This window comes from Halichoerus grypus, chromosome 13 (genome assembly GCF_964656455.1).
Source record: "Halichoerus grypus chromosome 13, mHalGry1.hap1.1, whole genome shotgun sequence".
In the NCBI taxonomy this organism is placed as follows: Eukaryota; Metazoa; Chordata; class Mammalia; order Carnivora; family Phocidae; genus Halichoerus; species Halichoerus grypus.
This window is the reverse complement of record NC_135724.1, coordinates 89,444,040-89,461,366: the sequence shown is the minus strand read 5'-3', so window position 1 is coordinate 89,461,366 and position 17,327 is coordinate 89,444,040. Positions and strand designations below refer to the sequence as shown.

Sequence of the window (17,327 nt, the reverse complement as noted above, 5' to 3'; positions counted from 1 at the left end):
ACACCACTATCTAGAACATTTCCATCACCGTAAAAAGAAACGCCGTACCCACAAGTAGCCACTCCCCATCTCTGCCTCTTGCAGCCCCTGGCCACCACGACGCTATTTTCTGTCTACGGATTTGCCTGTTGCAGACATTTCAGGGAAACGGAGTCATGGGACATGTGGTCCTGACCAGCTTCTTCGCTCAGTGTTTTCTCACTCATCCAGCTCCTCATGTTTTCACATGGAAGCTTCCTGCCTTTCACAGGTAGACCTAGAAACTCCTAAGAAAATGATTTGGTGGGCTCCCTGTCTAAAGACTTCCTATAAAATCAGTAAGAACACTGACGTTAATAGTTACCTACTTGACGTCTGTGTCTTACAAAATCTGATGTCTTCGTAAGTGTGTGTTTGTTGTTTAAGTGCACGGGGAAAGCAGATGGGGCCTAATGGCTGGCGTGTGAAGCCAGGTTTTCTGGCTGAATGTGTGCATGGTGGGCCTAGAAGTTACCGGGGGTGACCAGGGCACAGTCACTCCCCCTTGCTGGGCCAGGGGCTGTTCAGAAGTATGTTCGAGGGGCTGCCAGAGCATTGTGGCCTTGATGTGCCCACGCGGGGGGAGTGGGTCCAAGAGGCCAGGCCTAAGGACGTGGGGCCCTGGTGGAGGATGTTGCTTCCATTTCGGCCACTCTGGTCCTGCTGCTTGTCAGCAGGTTTTCTTGGGCCTCCCTGGGGAGTGCCTGGGGCCTCAGGGCATCTCCCTCTGTGCCCAAAGTGCCTCCGGGGACCAGCGGACAATCCTCGATAACCCCAGGCACCTCCATGGTCCCTCGTGGAGTAAGCCTAGAAGACCCACTGCTGATGGGCCTGATTTCCATATTGGAAAGAGCCTTTTCAGTCTCTCTCCCAGGACAGGCCCATCCAAGGGCGCTGCATTCGTGCCTGCTGGCTTCCAGCAAAGCTGCACTCCCAGGCAGTGGTCCCGGAAGTCGGGGCTTTTTTTGCAAACCTGTCTGGGAATCCCCCAAGCTCTCGGGCATCGGGTTGCTACCCTGATTGAAGAGCCATCCCTCCTCCAGAGAAAAAGACCTCAGGCCTGAGGAAGCCCTTCGATGTCTTGGGTGCTCACAACCCATGGGGGTAAGCAGAAACCGGCTGTGTCCGGAGGGAGTGTGTGAGCCTGAGGTTTGGGTCCATAGCCTGGACTCCCAGTGCCTATGGGGCCCAGGCACGGAAGGAAAAAGGGGTAGGGGCTGAGCAGGCTGGAAAGAACACAGAGAAGGCAATAGCTGCCACGTAGGACCAGCCCAGTGTTACCATGTAGACCCAGTGTGACCCAATCTTCCAGTATTCTTTCCAAAAGGAAGCCCAAGACCCAAACTTTAGTGTGAAATCCCCAATATAAAACTGTTGGAAACTAATTCCAAAAAGTTCTAGAGGGGCGCCTGGGTGGCTCAGATGGTTAAGCGTCTGCCTTCGGCTCAGGTCATGATCCCAGGGTCCTGGGATCGAGCTCCGCATTGGGCTCCCTGCTCAGCGGGAAGCCTGCTTCTCCCTCTGCCTCTGCCTCTCTCTCTCTCTCTCTCTCTGACTCTCATGAATAAATAAATAAAAAAAAAAACATTAAAAAAAAAAAGTTCTAGAACACAGTGAAGGCCAAACAAAATGTGTGTGGGGGCCGGGCTGGGCCCAAACTTCCTGGTGAACTCCTACACATTCGTCAAGACCCCATGCACAGAGACCACATCTGCAGTAACGTCTTCCATGATCCTTCCCAGTTAGAGTTTGATGTCCTTGCTCCTCTCTTATCTGACCCTGTAAGTTTTCCTCTGTGTGTCTCTTCCTTCCACTCCCACCGGATTCATCTCATCAGCTCAGTGCCCAGCAGGCACAGAGTTGATGCTCGATGAATGTTGAATGTTTATCGAGACATCCAGTATTTACTGAGACAGCCATGTACTTATTGAATATTCGTTACAGACCTTCAGGGATGCTCTGTGGCTAACCCGGGCAGGGGAAGAGAAGGGAACCGGTGCTAGTGAGTGCTGCTGAATACCAGCTACTTGCTCCGCACGGCCTTGGGTAGAGGACCCCGTCCAGCTATGCGGCTCTGTAGGAGGTGGACGCTGAAGACGAACCCTGAGGACACAGCCCCCCTGAAGGTGTGGCATCAGCAGGTGCCTCGAGTACCTTCTTGGGACGTTATATTGTCCAACATTTCCGCCCCTACTTCTTGGGTGGGAGCCCCACTCCACTGCCCATCTGTCAGGTGTCCATTTTCTGCTGCAGCCACGTGCCTCCCCTGCTGGGCGACTCTTCTGTCACCTGATCTGCCCTGGTGGGTGGTGTCTCCTTTCAAGTGTCCTTTCCCAGAACAGCCCGTCCTGACTCCCAGGACACAGGCATCTCGGCTCTGCCTTCCTGGGTCCTTCAACCTCCTGGCCTTGTGTCACCATCTGGGTCGGAGTGCCTTTCTCCCTGTGCTGCTGTGGGGGTTTGGGGGGGCGGTGTGTGTCTCTATTTCAATCCCATATTCCCCTGTTCCAGAGCTTCACCACTGTTGTCCTGAACTTGTGTCCACTCCTTCCAGTGGATGATGGGATACTGGCGGTTCAAGGGTGTCAGGAACGCCGGGAGAGTATGGGCCACCTGCAGATCTGGCCAGCTGACCTGGGGGCAGCTTGCAAAAACTTCCTTGCTTTCAAAAAATGGGGAAAAAAAACACAAGAGTTGGCAAGGATGTGGAGAAGGTGGAACCCTCCTCCGCTGCTGAGTGAAAAGTGGGGCAGCCGCTGTGGAAGACAGTTCGGCCGTTCCTCAAAGAGCCACAGAGTCACCATGTGACCCAGCAGCCCCACCCCTAGGTACCCACCCGGAAGAACTGGGAACAGGTGTTCAGACAAATCCTTGTGCACAGATGTTCGTGGCAGCACTATTCACACCAGCCAAAAGGTGGAAACTGCCCAAATGCCCATCAGTGGATAAAGGATACACAAAACGTGGCATATCCATACATGGGAATAGTATTCAGCCATGAAAAGAAATAGAGCCCTGACTCCCTACAGCATGGATGAACCTTGAAAACATGTTAACTGAAAGAAGCCAGGCACAAGAGGAAACATACTGTACGATTCCATTTATTCGAAATGTCCAGAAAAGGCAAATCCATAGAGACAGAATGCAGATGGTGGTCACCAGGGGCTGGGGGTGGGAGGGATTAGGGAATGACTGTTAATGGGTATGGAGTTTCCTTTGGGGGAGATGAAAATGTTCCAGAACTAGACAGAGGTGGTGATTGCACAACGTTGTGAATGTACTAAACGCCACTGAATTGTATATTTTAAAATGTCAATTTTATGTTAAGTGTATATTACCACAGTTTGGGTTTTTTTGGGGAAAAAAAAAAAACCTTCTTGCTGTGAGAAAGAGGGAGGACAGGGTTTGGGTCTGGCCTGGGGCAGGTGATTTAGCGTGGTAGGATCCATCTGAGTGACCTGCGTGGTAGAGAAATGCCCTGCATCTCACACCTGCTGTGCTCCTACCTGTCCCCCGCCCCCCCCCCAGGCTTCCACTGACCTCCAGAGCACAGATGCCCTTAGCCTTGGGGGAGGAGAGGGCTTGACCAGAAGGCCAGTAACACATGGGAAAACATATGTGACTTAATGCCAGACGAAAAAGGAAGAGAAAATTGTGCATGAGCTCTAATTCTAACAACTCTGGCTAAATTAGCAATGGTCTTATTAGCAACGGTCTTAGTAAGAATATGAGGCGAGAATGTGGGAAAAGGAAAGCAGATTGATGAGGGTGGCAGCATTTGAGCCATGCTGTTTTCTTCTCCTTGGACTCCCTTTAATGTTATTTGTAAGAAGACCCTGAGTCAGGTGGGGAGGCACCAGGACAGCAGGTCTAGCTAGTGAGAAGGTGAACAATGAACAGGTGGCCGCTGGCTTTCATCTCCAAAGGGACGCCGACTGCACAAACGTGAGCACAGGCCGCCCGCGAGTTCTTAAAATAGCGCCCCCGGCAAGCTGCAGAGGCCCCGGGAGGGTGGGAAATTTGGGCTCTGGCAGGATGTGGAGTGGGCGCTGCTGGTGGCCGCCAGGAATTCATTAGCAGCATCTCTGCCTCCTCCAGACGGAGCCGGGCGGGGAGGAGTGTGCCTCGGAGGCGGAGAAGGTGGCCATGGATCTCAAGGACCCCAACCGCCCCCGGTTCACGCTGCAGGAGCTGCGGGATGTACTACACGAGAGGAACGAACTCAAGTCCAAAGTGTTTCTGTTGCAGGAGGAGCTGACGTACTACAAGAGGTGAGTGTCCCCGGGAGCTCCCAGGCTGGCTGCTTTCTGGGGTTGTAGGTCTTGGGAAGACAGGGATTGCACCTGTCTCTGTTCCGGGGACCCTGTCGGGCCGGAAGGACTTACACACACGCCTCACAAGCCCTTTCTGAAACTCTTAGGCCCAGGTGTGTTTTATGATTCAGAACTTTGCAGCTGTGAGAAAGGAATAGTCCACAGATGGTGTATAGATAACATCTGCCCCCAGGATGTGGGACAGCTCCCCAACATCAAACACGTTAATATTTTCACAGCGAAAGATGTGAATGTTCGTACTACATGTGATAAAGAACCATGATAAGCAGGCTCATGAGAGCTCATTTCACGTTCTGCCACCAAATGAATGACCAAAAAGTGAATTTTCATTTTTAGAGCTTTTTGGATTTTAGAATTGTAGATTAGAGATGGTAGAGCCGTACAGCCTGAGTATTTGTTCATTCAGCCCACGGCCAGTGAACTCCTTGCACTTACGAGAGCTGCACTGTCTGATATGGTAGCCACTAGCCCTGCGGCTCTTCACATTTCAGTGAGTCCAGTTCCTCAGGTGTGCTTGCCACATACTTGTTCAGCTTCATACACACTATCCCTCTACTGGTTTCTTAAAACAGTCCACACTTGTTTCTACCTCAGGACCTTTGCATATGCTGGTCCTGCAGCTGGGGAAACGTTCCCCTGGGCTCTTCTCATGGTTGACTCCTGGTCATTCAGGATTCAGGTCAGGGGTCACCTCCTCAGAGAGTTTTCCTTCCCCGTTACCACTCATCCAAAGGAGTGCCCTGTTCCAGTCACTGTCACTTTACTCGGTTTTACTTTTTTCATGGACCTTCACCATCTTACTTTAATCCTATTCATTAATATGCTTGTTTTATTGTCTGTTTCCATAACAGACTATGACAACATGAGACGAGAAAGCATATTTGTCTTGTTCATGGCTAAGTTTCCAAGTTTAGAATGGAGCTTAGCACAGAGTAGGTGCACAACAAATACTTCTTGAATGGAAAGCCAGAAGGAAGGACAGATGCACCAGATGTGGTCCCTGATCCAGTAGGGAAAATAAGAGATGCACAGAAGATACAGTACCACGTATTTTTATTGAAAACCCACCGTATGCCTGGCACATAAGAAAGTGTGCACTGGCTGTTCAAAGGGAGAGATCACTTCTCAGGGATGGGGTAGAAATCAGGAAGGCGTCATGGAGGGGGGTGGCATTTGAACTGGGCTTTCCCTAAAGGATAGGGTACTGTTCAGGTATGGGAGATGTTGAGGGGTGGGTGCCATATTCCAGATGGAAGAAACACAAAGGTATGGAGACAGCATTTGTCAAGGACAGGAGACAGGAAGTAGTTCTATGTGGCTAGATTCTTCAAAGGAAACTGAAAATTGCCTTTTTGAGATGGGGGTTCCTTTCCTGAAATTCTTCACATTTGACCAACTGGGCCAAAGAGACCACAGGCACCCACATCCACTGCCTCCAGGGTTGACCCCTTCTCTTAGCTGGCCATGCCCATTGCTAAGAGGCCAGACCCCCCAGGCAAAGAGACTGTCGGGGTACAGGCCACCTTTGCCATCTTCCTAGGTCCCCCTATTCCCAGTATAAGCCCTCCCAGACCATTAGACAAATACACTTCTGGAATATTCCAGCTCTCACAGAATTTTTGACTCTCTTATCTCACGCCTCTCAACTCTCTCCAGTGAAGAAATAGAAGAGGAAAATCGAATACCCCAACCTCCACCAGTCGTCCACCCGAGAATGTCCCCCCAGCCGGAGTCTGGGATCAAGCGACTGTAAGTGACATGCTTCTAGAGTGTGGGGCTGCTCGCGCACAGCCGACCTGGTGGTTCACACAGCCTCTCACTTCTGGGCACTTGCTCCGGGGCCAGGCTTGTCACTAACCACCTCCTGCTGAGACAGGCTTAACCCCGGAGCACGTGGGGCCTGGCCCTCGACTTTGAGCTCATCTCTGCACCTGAATGCTGAGTTCCTCCGGGGGTTCCCAGGCAGAGGGGTTTGGGTAAGGCTGAGAGGATGGAAAGGGGGTGGGGCCTGTGGCTGAGGTTCAGGGCTTGAGTGTATCAGGTGGGGCGTGTCTCTGGGCAGCAAATAAGGCTGGCGGGGGAGATTCATGCATCCGAAGGGCCTGCAACCCCAGCTTGCAAAGGCCTGGAATGGCCCCTGGTCACCCCATCTGTGCATTTCTGTGACGACTCCCCCACCCTCCCGTAAGAAAGTATTTATTCCTACATAATCCATGCAGAGTCAGGCCATGTTTGCTATGGGGAACACACAAGAACGAAAGAACTCAGCCTTGCGTTCAACCAGACTTAAAGCTACTTGAGCGGTTCTCAAAGACCCCTTTGAGATTCAGAGTTTGTAGACCCTCTCCTTGGGGGAGGAGAAAAACCACACATACAACTGTGCATACAGCTTCAGGTTTGTTGACCCTTGCAGCCCTTCAGATAAAGGGTGAAAAGCTCTGGTCTGGTTGGCTCTGGTCTGCCAGGTACCGTTCCTGCAGAGAGGGGAGCTCAGCGAGTCCCCACCATACCCCTGTGAGGTAGAGGCACTGTCATTCCCATGTTCTAGCTAGGGAAACTGAGGCAGCTGCCTAAGGACATTCAGCTATTAAGAGGCAGAGCCAGGGTTCAAACCTAGGCAGCCTGGCCCCAGAGCCCACATTCCAGACTATCTGCCGGGTACGCACACACACCATTGTCTTGTAGCCTGGTATCTCCCCCGAGAGGGTCTTCCTGGCTCCTGGCCTTCGATCTGTACCCACGGCTTATTACAGAAGAGGCCTCCTCTCTTTCTCCCAAACGCTGGCAGAAGCCTTGTGAAAGCAGGCGGCGTGGGTTGGAAAGCCACCGGGAGCATGTGGGGAGAGCAATTGGGGTGTTACTTGGGTGCTTCAGCCTTTAAAAAGCAGTTACATTGGGAAATTCTTGGCTAGCTCTGACCCCGTGAGGTGACTTGATGCTCAGCGATGGTGGACGGGAAGGGCAATGCAGAATCTGTGCAGCCCTGTGACTGCCCGAGCCTCTCCTCTCGGGAGGGGGTGGCGGCCCTGTAGAGTGTGCACGGGAGCACACGGCCCCTTCCCCAGCCTTTCTTGCCAGCTTCACATTGCTTATTTGCTTGGCCCTGCATCTCTGCGTGGGGTCCCCAGTTCTGGTTAGAGGTCGGCACTTTATTAGGAGTGAAGCTTGGAACCAGAAAAGCTTCCTCTGAATCCTAACGCCATTTGGCTACGTATCAGTAATCTAACATTGGCAACTGAAAATCAGCTCAGAGTAACTTAAGAAAACTGTTGGCTAAGGAACCCAGAATTCCCAGGCCAGGCTGGCTTCAGGCTCAGCTGGATCCAGGCCTTGTCATCAGGGCTCTGCTTCATTTCCTCCACCTCTGGCTTGGTTTTCCTTATGTGGGCTGTATTCTTGGACACGCTGTCCCTCAGGGTGGCAACATGGCAAACATCAGCTCAGGCTTCTACTTTCTTTGGTCTGAAACTCCAGTGGGAAGAGAATTTTCCACAGCAGTCATGGAATCGAGTCTCATTGGCTCAGACCGGGTCACATGGCCTCTATGCCAACCACAGAGCAGTGCATCCATCGGCCAGGTCAGGGTCTCCTCCTCATGCCTGGGGCTGGGATAGCTCTAACTCGGTCTGGTTCAGATGGACTGAAATTAGGGGAAGGATGGGCCCCACGCAGATCAGAGGGCTAGGCAGACAGAAGGAATGGGTGTCCACTGTAGCCTAATCATGGGGGAGGGGGAGCCCTTCGGTCTCAATGTATGATGTACTCGGTACCCAGGGAAACTCGCCTTGGGTAGGGTTTCTCATCCAGTGCTAAGAAATGGGATTGACTTTGCTTAAACTCTGAGCCACCTGCTGGCCCCACGCACAGGTAAGGATGAGCATAATCAATTTTGTGTTTCAACAGCTATCACTTTGGGTGAAAAGCTGGGGGAGTGGAGAAAAAGTTCATGAGCCCTCATAGTCCGCCCCTGGGCTGAGGAGGGGCAGGACCAAGAGACCATCCCTGTGCTTCCTTGAGCTGTTCATTGGCAGGTCTTTAAAAATCAGGCCTTTTTAGCATCTTCACGTGTGCCGCATGCAGAACGCCTCCAGCACTGTAATTCTAAGACATATGCATTTCTAAGCCTGCCTTCCAAAGCCGGGCTGTCCTGATTTTGTAGTTTTCTGCTCTGGCCCCCTTTCCTCACAGAAAGGCAATTAAGAGTTGGCTTTTGCAAATCCCCAACTGGGTAAAATCCAGAGGAAAGTAATCAGAATTAGCTAGCAATCTTCTTCTTCCCACTGGTTCTTCTACCCACACCTGAAGAAGCTGTGGTGTCAAATCCTCTTTCCCAGATTGTTCCACAAAGGATGCTCGGCCCTTCTCCCATTTAGTGTGGCCTCTTTCTGCTCAGCAAGACCTAGGGCTCTGAGCCTGGCAGTAGGAACAGCTGGAACTGGAGAGCCAGAGAGAGAGAAACAGAGAGGGAGAGAGATCAGAAAACCCCGTCCAGAGGGTGCAGGTGGCCAGTCCCGTGGCCACCCCGGCCTTCTAGCAGATGACTGGATGATCAGGCTGGCACAAAAGGCTTTTGACCAGCCCAGGCAGGACACTGGTGCCTTTGTCCAGCTCGGCTGCTGACTGGGAGCTGCATCAGTGCGAACCCTGAGCCCAGAGCCAGGGGCAGGGACGAATCTTCCCTGGGGGCTGGGGCAGGGAATGGCGGTTCTCAAGACGGTTATTCCATGCCTACCTCCCTTTCCATCCCTCACACCTCTGGCACCCCTTAGGGTCCATTTGTCCCTTCGCCCTTGCTTCTGCGGCATATTAGTCACACGGCCTTTCCAATACAGATCATGGCTGCTTTCCAGCTCAGCTTCACGCCCTTGCCCGGTTTCCTCCATCCACCGGCAAGTGAGCAATAACTCCCACTGAGGTTTGAAGGGGCTTTATTCATCGGTTCACACCACCTGAAGTAAGGTATCGTCCACCCTGTCAGAAACTCAGAGCTGGGATGATTAGCCCCATTTCTCAGATGCGTCATGGGCCCGGAGAAGCCCATTGACTTCCTTTAGAGCAGACCACTGGGAAGGGTCAAAGTTGGGATTTGAACCCATGCCTTCTGCCTCCCGCCCCCCCCCCCCCGCCCATTTCCTCACCCTGTGCCAAGTCACTAGCTGCGGGCGGACTGCCCAGTTCCCTTATCTCTCAATTGCACCGCAAGCCAGGGACGTCAGCGTCTATGTTTCTGGGCTGAACTGGTGAAGGGAACCAGAAACTCCTGCTTCTGGTCAAAACAGAAGACGGTCCAAGAATAGCTTGTGACTGAGCAGCTGCTGGCCGGAGAGTCCAGGTTGGCACCGCCTGGGAAGGTCACGAGGGAGCACGGAGTGGCTCCAGTGTTGTCCCCAGTGGCCACCAGGCACCAGCGCCCCCCTTTGTGTGGTCTGCGTCTCTCGGTCCCTACAGACTCACACACTTTCTGCGGAGCCGGGGCGGAGGGCTGAGCCGGGGGGGGGGGGGGGGCGGGGAGCAGGCAGCGGGGACACGGGGACAGCCACGGAAGCGATGGAGCGGAACAGCTGGTCACACACGCCGGCAAGGGTGGCCTTCGGAGTAGGCGGCCCCGAAGCATCAGACAGTCATGGCAACAGTGCATTCTGTCCCTGTCCTCCTACCCACCGCCCTCCTCGCTTCAGCCCAGAAATAGCTTCTTCACAGCCCCGCCCGTTGCACGGCCTGAAACGCCACTGTTGCAACTTCATTTGGATTGAGCCTTCTAGAAATCGGCAGTGGGGAGGAAGTCGGTAAAGCCAGCTACACCATGTCCAGGACATAAACGTTCAACCGAAACAAGCCAGCCTTTTTTCAAGGAAGGGGCTGTCCTTCTAGAGGAGGTGGTTCCTGCAGGGAGGCACCTGGAATAGGAAGGAAGGGGGCCGTGCGTCCAGCGACACGAATGGTTAGTCAGCCAGAACCCTCCAGGCGTCCCAAGGCCCCTGGGCACTGGTCTGACCCCCGGTGGGACCCCAAGTGAAGGCAGGCAAACATGTCACCCTGGGGCTGGGGCCACCCTGCACGATGACTGTGTCTTTGGGGGTTCCTGCTAGGCCGAGAGGGGTTCTGGTAGAGGTCAGTGCAAAACCGTGTGGCTTGGAGCCCCTGACAGCCTGGCCTCGGGGGATTGGGCCCATTCGTTTGACGAAAGGTATCCCCTTTTCTCATCACCACGAGAAGATACCCATGTGGGTTCTGCCAAGATGCCAACTCCCAGCTACTCCATGAAGTGTATCGGAGGTAAATCCAAACACAGATAATCCCCAACCTCATCTGAGACAGTCCTTCCTATCTCTTCCCAGCCAGCATCTTAAAAAAAAAAAAAAAATCATAGTTCAAAATCAGCTCTGGTGGCTTGACTGGAGTCTTCTTCATTCTCCTTGCCAAGACAAGAGGCTGATGAGTATTCACTGTCAGCTCTGACTTATGCAGGCTCTCTGCCTCAGTTCTCCTGCCCGGACCACCCGGGCCACCTCATCTTCTCCCCCGGATGCCCCCTGGCTGCCTTCTTTGGGGCATGGAGCCTGCAGTGTGTGGCAGTCGGGGCAGTCGGGGAAGACGACCCGAGGGTGTCGCCACTAGCCCACGGCAGGTTTGACTCCTTCCTTCCCAGCCCCAGGCCTGCTTTTCGGCCCCAAGGGCCTCCGCAGTCAAGTATCACAAGCGGGGAGCCTTCCACAGCCCGAACGCTTTGTCTCAGGCCTCTGGAGGCAAGGGGCCCCAGACCCAGATGTTGGCAGGGGCGGTTCCTTGTGAGGGCTGTGAGAGGGAACGTTTCGTGCCTCTTTAGCTTCAGTGGTTTGCTGGCGATCTTTGGCCTTTGCGGCTCCGCAGAAGCATCGCCTGGAGCCCGGCCTTCATCTTCACCTTGCGGCCCTCCTGTGGGAGCATCTGTGTCCAGATTTCCCCCTTTTAAAAAGATCCACTCTTCTCCAGTATAACTTTATCTTAACGTGTTACCTCTACAAGGATGCTATCTCCAAAGGGTCGCTTTCTGAGCTACTGGGGGTTAGGACTTGACCGTGAGTTCTGGGGAGGGGGACACAGTTCCACCCGTGACATCTGCCGTAAGCAAACCCTTCAGCTGGTCTGTGTGTGCAGCGTGTTTATTTTTCATGCCTCCCTGTTTTTATCTTCTCTGTGTCTATCTGTACTTCTCTAACCAGGATCTTTACAGCCATAATGCCCATGGTAGCAGCTGGACTGATAATAGATGACCCCACACTGCAGCCCGTCCGAAGACTTGTTTCCCTTGTAGGCACTGGGTTTTTGTGGGTTCGTTTGGAGCTGTGCCCCTGGAATGTGTGCTTCGGCTCTGCTGAGGCTGGCCCGCCTTCCTTGGCCACTTTAGCTGCATGGCCATCACCTGCGTGTTCCCATTTGAAGTGGGTGTCGAGTGTGATTTCAGACGTGCCCTCGTGAGTCTCGACCTGCACGAGTGAAGCCATGGCATTCTCGGCTCTGTCACCGATAATTCTTTTTGTCTTTTTTCTGTTTCTATTCTAAAAACCACCTTGTCCATGATCCAGTAAAGAAGGTCCTTTAAGTGACGGGTCAGTAATCAGTGCCCACTGTGACCCCCACCCCCGAGTGACACTAACGCTGTGTTTTCGACCTTCACGCCCTAGCTTTCTAAACTGCTTTGTTTTGCCGAGCCATCACCAGAAAGCCATTTGGTCGTCTTTTTAAAAAGCAAGAGCAGAGGAGGGGACCAATGCTTTGTTTCTCTCTGTGTCCCCTTGGACAGGGAGTGGCACATGGCTTTCCTGCGTGAGTCAGGTAGAGGTGAAATGTAACAGTGATGTGTTGCTGCTGTATTTTTGGCCAGCTAATTGCCCTGATTACACCATGGAAAGAGCTCACAAATAACCCAGTGTGAACATTGCGCCTTCATTTGTCAGTGCACATATCTGTTGTAGAGAAAAGAAACTTTACCCGGAATTTCTCCACATACACTCGGCTTGCCCCAGCTTTCGATGAAAGACCACTTTATTCCTGGTAGGAGGTGATCGTAGGGTCCAGTGACCACAGAATAGTAAAATCATTTGCACCCAGATGTGATTACAACTGAACTCCATAGGCCACAGCACTTAAAAAAAAAAAAAAGGCTAATAGGTGAACAGACAGAACTAAAAATAGTTGATCTGAAGCTTCAGTTTCTCAGCAGTGCATTCCTATTCCTTCCTGCCCCCCTGAGAAACATAACATAGCTATTATCTCTCTTACCAAGTTCAGAAACCAAAATTCAAAAGTAGCAGAACTCGGTGAGAGTAGAATGAATCTCATTAGAAAGTAGGAGTATCAAAGGACAGTGGGCAATTCTGGAAAGGTTTTTGGGAGAAATTCAAGGTGGGCCACGTCAGGTTTACTGGCCAAGGTCTTGGTCTTTGTGGAGGTGGGGCCAAAGCAGACCTTGTTTCAACTGGGCCAGTTTTGGGGTGCCTGGGTGGCTCAGTCAGTTAAGTGTCTTAACTCTTGATTTCGGCTCAGGTCATGATCTCAGGGTCTTGAGAGATTCTCTCCCTCTCCCTCTGCTCCTCCACCCTTGTGCATGCTCTCTCTCTCTTAAAAAAAAAAGTCACACGCTCTATGGACTGAGCCAGCCAGGCACCCCTAAACTGGCCCATTTATTTTTTGAGAGAGAGAGAGAGAGAGGCAGAGGAGAGGGAGTCCGAGCATGTGACTCTTAATCTCAGGGTTGTGAGTTCAAGCTCCACATTGGGTGTGGAGCCTACTTAAAGTAAAATTTAAAAAAAAAAAATTTTTTTTAATGGGCCAGTTTATAAGCTTGCCTGTGATTTCTTCATCTTTTATTTTATTTTATTATGTTATGTTAATCACCATACATTACATCATTAGTTTTTGATGTAGTGTTCCATGATTCATTGTTTGCGTATAACACCCAGTGCTCCATTCAATACCTGCCCTCTTTAATACCCATCACCGGGCTAACCCATCCCCCCACCCCCCTCCCCTCTAGAACCCTCAGTTTGTGATTTCTTCCTTCATCTCTGAGGCTTCAGATGGTTCACTTTGATCAATGATCAGTTGTCGCAGCTGTTTTTGGTTTTGGTTTTGGTTTTTGGTTTTTTATGTTTTTTTAGAAAGAGAGTGTGGGGGCGGGCGGGCAGAAGGAGAGGGAGAGACAGAATCTTAAGCAGGCTCTATGCCCAGCAGAGCCCGACACGGGGCGCGATCTCATGATCCTGAGATCATGACCTGAGCCACTCAGGTGCCCCAGTAATCACAGCTGTTTTAAAAAGCCCTCTTTGTCTACATTAGCTGCTGCCATGTAGCAAGTTACAGTGCTAACTTTTTTTTCTTTTTTTTAAGATTTTATTTATTTATTTGACAGAGAGAGACACACAGCAAGAGAGGGAACACAAGCAGGGGGAGTGGGAGAGGGAGAAGCAGGCTTCCCGCGGAGCAGGGAGCCCTATGCGGGGCTCGATCCCAGGACCCTGAGATCATGACCTGAGCAGAAGGCAGACGCTTAACCGACTGAGCCACCCAGGCGCCCCTACAGTGCTAACTTCTAAAGGCTTTCGCCCGTAATTCAGTTTTTGACACTGTAAATTGGTGTCTTCCCCAATTTCATTCGCATACAATATTCACAGTGTTTATCCAGTGACAGAACCATGTGTACTATTACTTATTTCTCAGTTGTCTCATTTTTCTAAAATACCTACTTTCGGCTCCTCTCTAGCAGTCATATCCACAAAATCTGGGCTTTGATGTGCTGCATATGTACTTTCCTGATTCACGTTACATAACAAATTAAAAACATTCATCTCTTTATGTCAGAATCATCTTAAACTCTATGTGGCTTTCAGTTATTACCTTCTCTGCATCATTAGGGTAAGGAAACTCCAGATGTATGTTTCTAGTCATTTTTTATTTCCACTGGTAATGGGAAGAGACCATCAGCAGTGCCTAAGAGAGGAGATGCATCACACATCACCTATGTGCATGCCCCGTTCACACTGTGTCACCTCCCAGGTTCAGTGACAATGACATGCAGAATCCCCTGCTGCTTTCTCAAATAACTTTGACCCGCGCCCCCACTTTTTCTTTCACACCTTGAATTGATGTGCTTCCTTCCACATTTGCTACTGTATGTCCTGGCATGGCAGAAACTCTCTACAGTGCACAGCAAAGGACCGGCTCTCAGTTCTTTCTTTCTCTTCCAAAAAGGTTTAGCTTCTTCTCCCGAGACAAGAAGCGTCTGGCCAACACGCAGAGGAACGTGCACATCCAGGAGTCCTTCGGCCAGTGGGCCAACTCCCACCGTGATGACGGTTACACGGAGCAAGGACAGGAAGCCCTGCAGCACCTGTGACCAGAGCCCCCCTCTGCCCTCGGACCGGAACTGTCCCCCGCCCGCGCCTGCAGCGGAACCTGGCAGCCCCAGGTGTCACAACCTTGCACACCTCTGGGTTCAGATGCACCCTCAGAACTGATCCCTCAAAACAGACTGTCTGCTTTGAGGAAAGCACACCGAAAAACTGATGCCAAACTCTAAAGACATGTTTATTTATACCCAGGGCTATCACCGTTTATAATAGATGACTGATCCCTTAGGATATATATTTAATAATACCATGAGCAGAGGCCAGACTTTTGCATTAACTTCAGTAACACAAGCTTCTTTAAGCCAAATACATCACATGCCACTATAATTGCTGTTTGACTTGCTTTGTATGAAATTGTGTGTGTAGAGGTTTTATTAACACATTTGTCATACTTAAGTGGGAGGCAGGGAAGTGGTAGATTTTCAGTAGATCATTCATGAAATTGTCATGGTGGTAGCATAATATATAGGATGCATCCATTAGAGAAGCGGGGCCTCCGAAGTCACCAGACGAGCTGGCCCCGATTAGATGCGAAGCAACAGAAAATATGGACGACAGTCCAGCGCAGAAACTGGAGATGACTTGCAAGAGCCGGTGGTTCTATTTTGCACCTTGTTACTGATACTGCCTAGAGCATGTAGCGAGCGAGTGCCTTGGAATCAGCTGTGAGTTATGCAGTACAAACCAGAGTGGCTAAGGATGAGACTTTGCAACCTTTCTCATTTGTAATTTTTTCCCCTTGGCTTCTTTCTTCCTTTTAGCCTTCCATATATCAAACACTTAGTCCCCTATTAAGACAAGTGTACCAGAGCGGATTTGGAATGGGGTGGGGGAGCCTAGGGGATGCAGGACTGGGGAGGAGGCGGGGAGGCTCGCCAGGGCGAGGGCAGTGGGTGAAGAGATTGCTTGGGGACCGCATGTCGGGCTGACTCATGGGGCTGTGGTGGCAGACAGAGAGCCAGAAGCCTGCATCTGGTGAGCTGGGGTTTTGCCGAACCAGCACCGTCTCTCTACCCACAGAGAACCCAGGGCACAGGCTGGGTGCTGACAGATTGAGAGAGGTAGCATTTGCTAACAACACTCAAGTACGTCTGACGGGTCCACTATCTACACATTGCTAAGAAACCATCAGGTTGGTTTAGAGTCGACGGGGACTCTGTTTCCAGACTGCTGAAAATAACGATCAGACAGGATAATGTTGCTTTTGCACAGTGGTTCTCAAACCTGACTGCCCACGAGAATTATCAGTTGATTCTGAGAGTATAAAAGCAGGTGTATGAAGGAACCCTCCTCCCCCTGGCCAACTTTAGTTGCCCTTTCCCCAGGAGTAACCAGTGTTGCCAGTTTCTTGAGTGTCTTTTTTGAAAGAGCTTATAAATATACATGCAGTTATGTAACAAAATGTATTTTTTCCTTTTTTTTTTAACATAAATGGCAGCATACTATATATGTGCTATTCTGTACTTTTCTTTTCTTAGAATACCCTGGAGATGACCACATCAGTACATAAGACGTGGGTCTCAATGTCCCCCAGGGACATTTGACAATGTCTGGAGATGTTTTTCGTGTTTTGGTTGTTACAACTGCTATGTCATCCAGTGGGTAGGCTCCAAGGATGCTGCTCAACATCCTACAATGCTCAGGACAGCGCCCCACAACAAAGGATCTTCCAGATGTAATAGTGCCAAGATCGAAGGAGCCCTGGTCTACCGTATGGATGCATAATTTGTTCATGTTTGTCCATGCCCCAGTGATGGACAGGGAGCTTCCTTCCAATCTTTTACTGCCTAAAACAGCACTGCACATTTTCGCACACATACATCAGTCTGCAGAATAAACTAGAATTACTTGCTAGGTGATAGGGTGTATGCCTTTGTCATGTGGCTACTGCTAAGGTCCCTGCTGTGGGGGCTCTACCAATTTTTTTGTTCTGTTTGGTTACCCAGGGCCCATACAAGATGAAGCCTGAATGTCAAGGGTTGGGTCTGAGTGTGCATATTTGTTTAATCCATCCATGTTCTGGTACCCAGGGTTGATAACCGCTGGCTTGGACAATGTAAACACCGTGACTGGATTTCTTTCTTCTGATGCTGTCTCGACACACATGCTTCCTTGATGTGGAGCGCTCTTTTAGCTGAAGTACCTACCAACTCTAGCCCATAACACACTTTTGGTGCCATAATAGGGAGCACTTTGTGAAACCTGAGTGAAATCAAAAGGGTGTTCCTGCGCGGCTGTTTTTTGAGACGTGGGAGATGGTAAAATTCTGCACTGGAAGTTTACAAAGGAAAGAGTCTATTTTTTAAAGATTTTATTTATTTATTTGACAGAGAGAGAGAGGGCACAAGTAGGCAGAGAGGCAGGCAGAGGGAGAGGGAGAAGCAGGCTCCCCGCTGAGCAGGGAGCCTGACGTGGGGCTCGATCCCAGGACCCTGGGATCATGACCTGAGCCGAAAGCAGCCACTTAACCAACTGAGCCACCCAGGTGCCCCAAGAGTCTATTTTTCTAAAACTGTTCTAACAGCTAACAGCAGTTTTAAGATAGAGCAGGTTCCCTATGTAACAAGATTCATACTCCAAATGCAAA

General features: G+C 51.0%; 1 protein-coding gene and 1 long non-coding RNA gene across 3 annotated transcripts in view; one reads left to right on the top strand and one right to left on the bottom strand.

Annotated features, from left to right (window-relative positions):
• Window positions 1–16,187, top strand: part of RILPL1 (Rab interacting lysosomal protein like 1) — a 41,604-nt gene extending 25,417 nt beyond the window's left edge. The window contains exons 5-8 of one of the 2 annotated variants that reach the window (XM_036080526.2): window positions 4,117–4,289; window positions 6,009–6,101; window positions 11,555–11,642; window positions 14,583–14,809. In XM_036080526.2, the coding sequence (XP_035936419.1) occupies window positions 4,117–4,289; window positions 6,009–6,101; window positions 11,555–11,642; window positions 14,583–14,588 (360 nt within the window). In that variant the 3' untranslated portion in view covers window positions 14,589–14,809. Of the gene's footprint in view, window positions 1–4,116; window positions 4,290–6,008; window positions 6,102–11,554; window positions 11,643–14,582 lie in introns of both variants that reach the window. The other variant, XM_036080520.2, reaches the window with a different exon arrangement.
• On the bottom strand, window positions 6,350–9,794 carry LOC144379948 (uncharacterized). Its single transcript, XR_013443551.1, has 2 exons — window positions 9,491–9,794; window positions 6,350–8,787 (listed from the first exon to the last, which is right to left on the bottom strand). It is a non-coding gene; the product is annotated as an uncharacterized LOC144379948 (long non-coding RNA).
• Window positions 16,188–17,327: the final 1,140 nt, after the last annotated feature.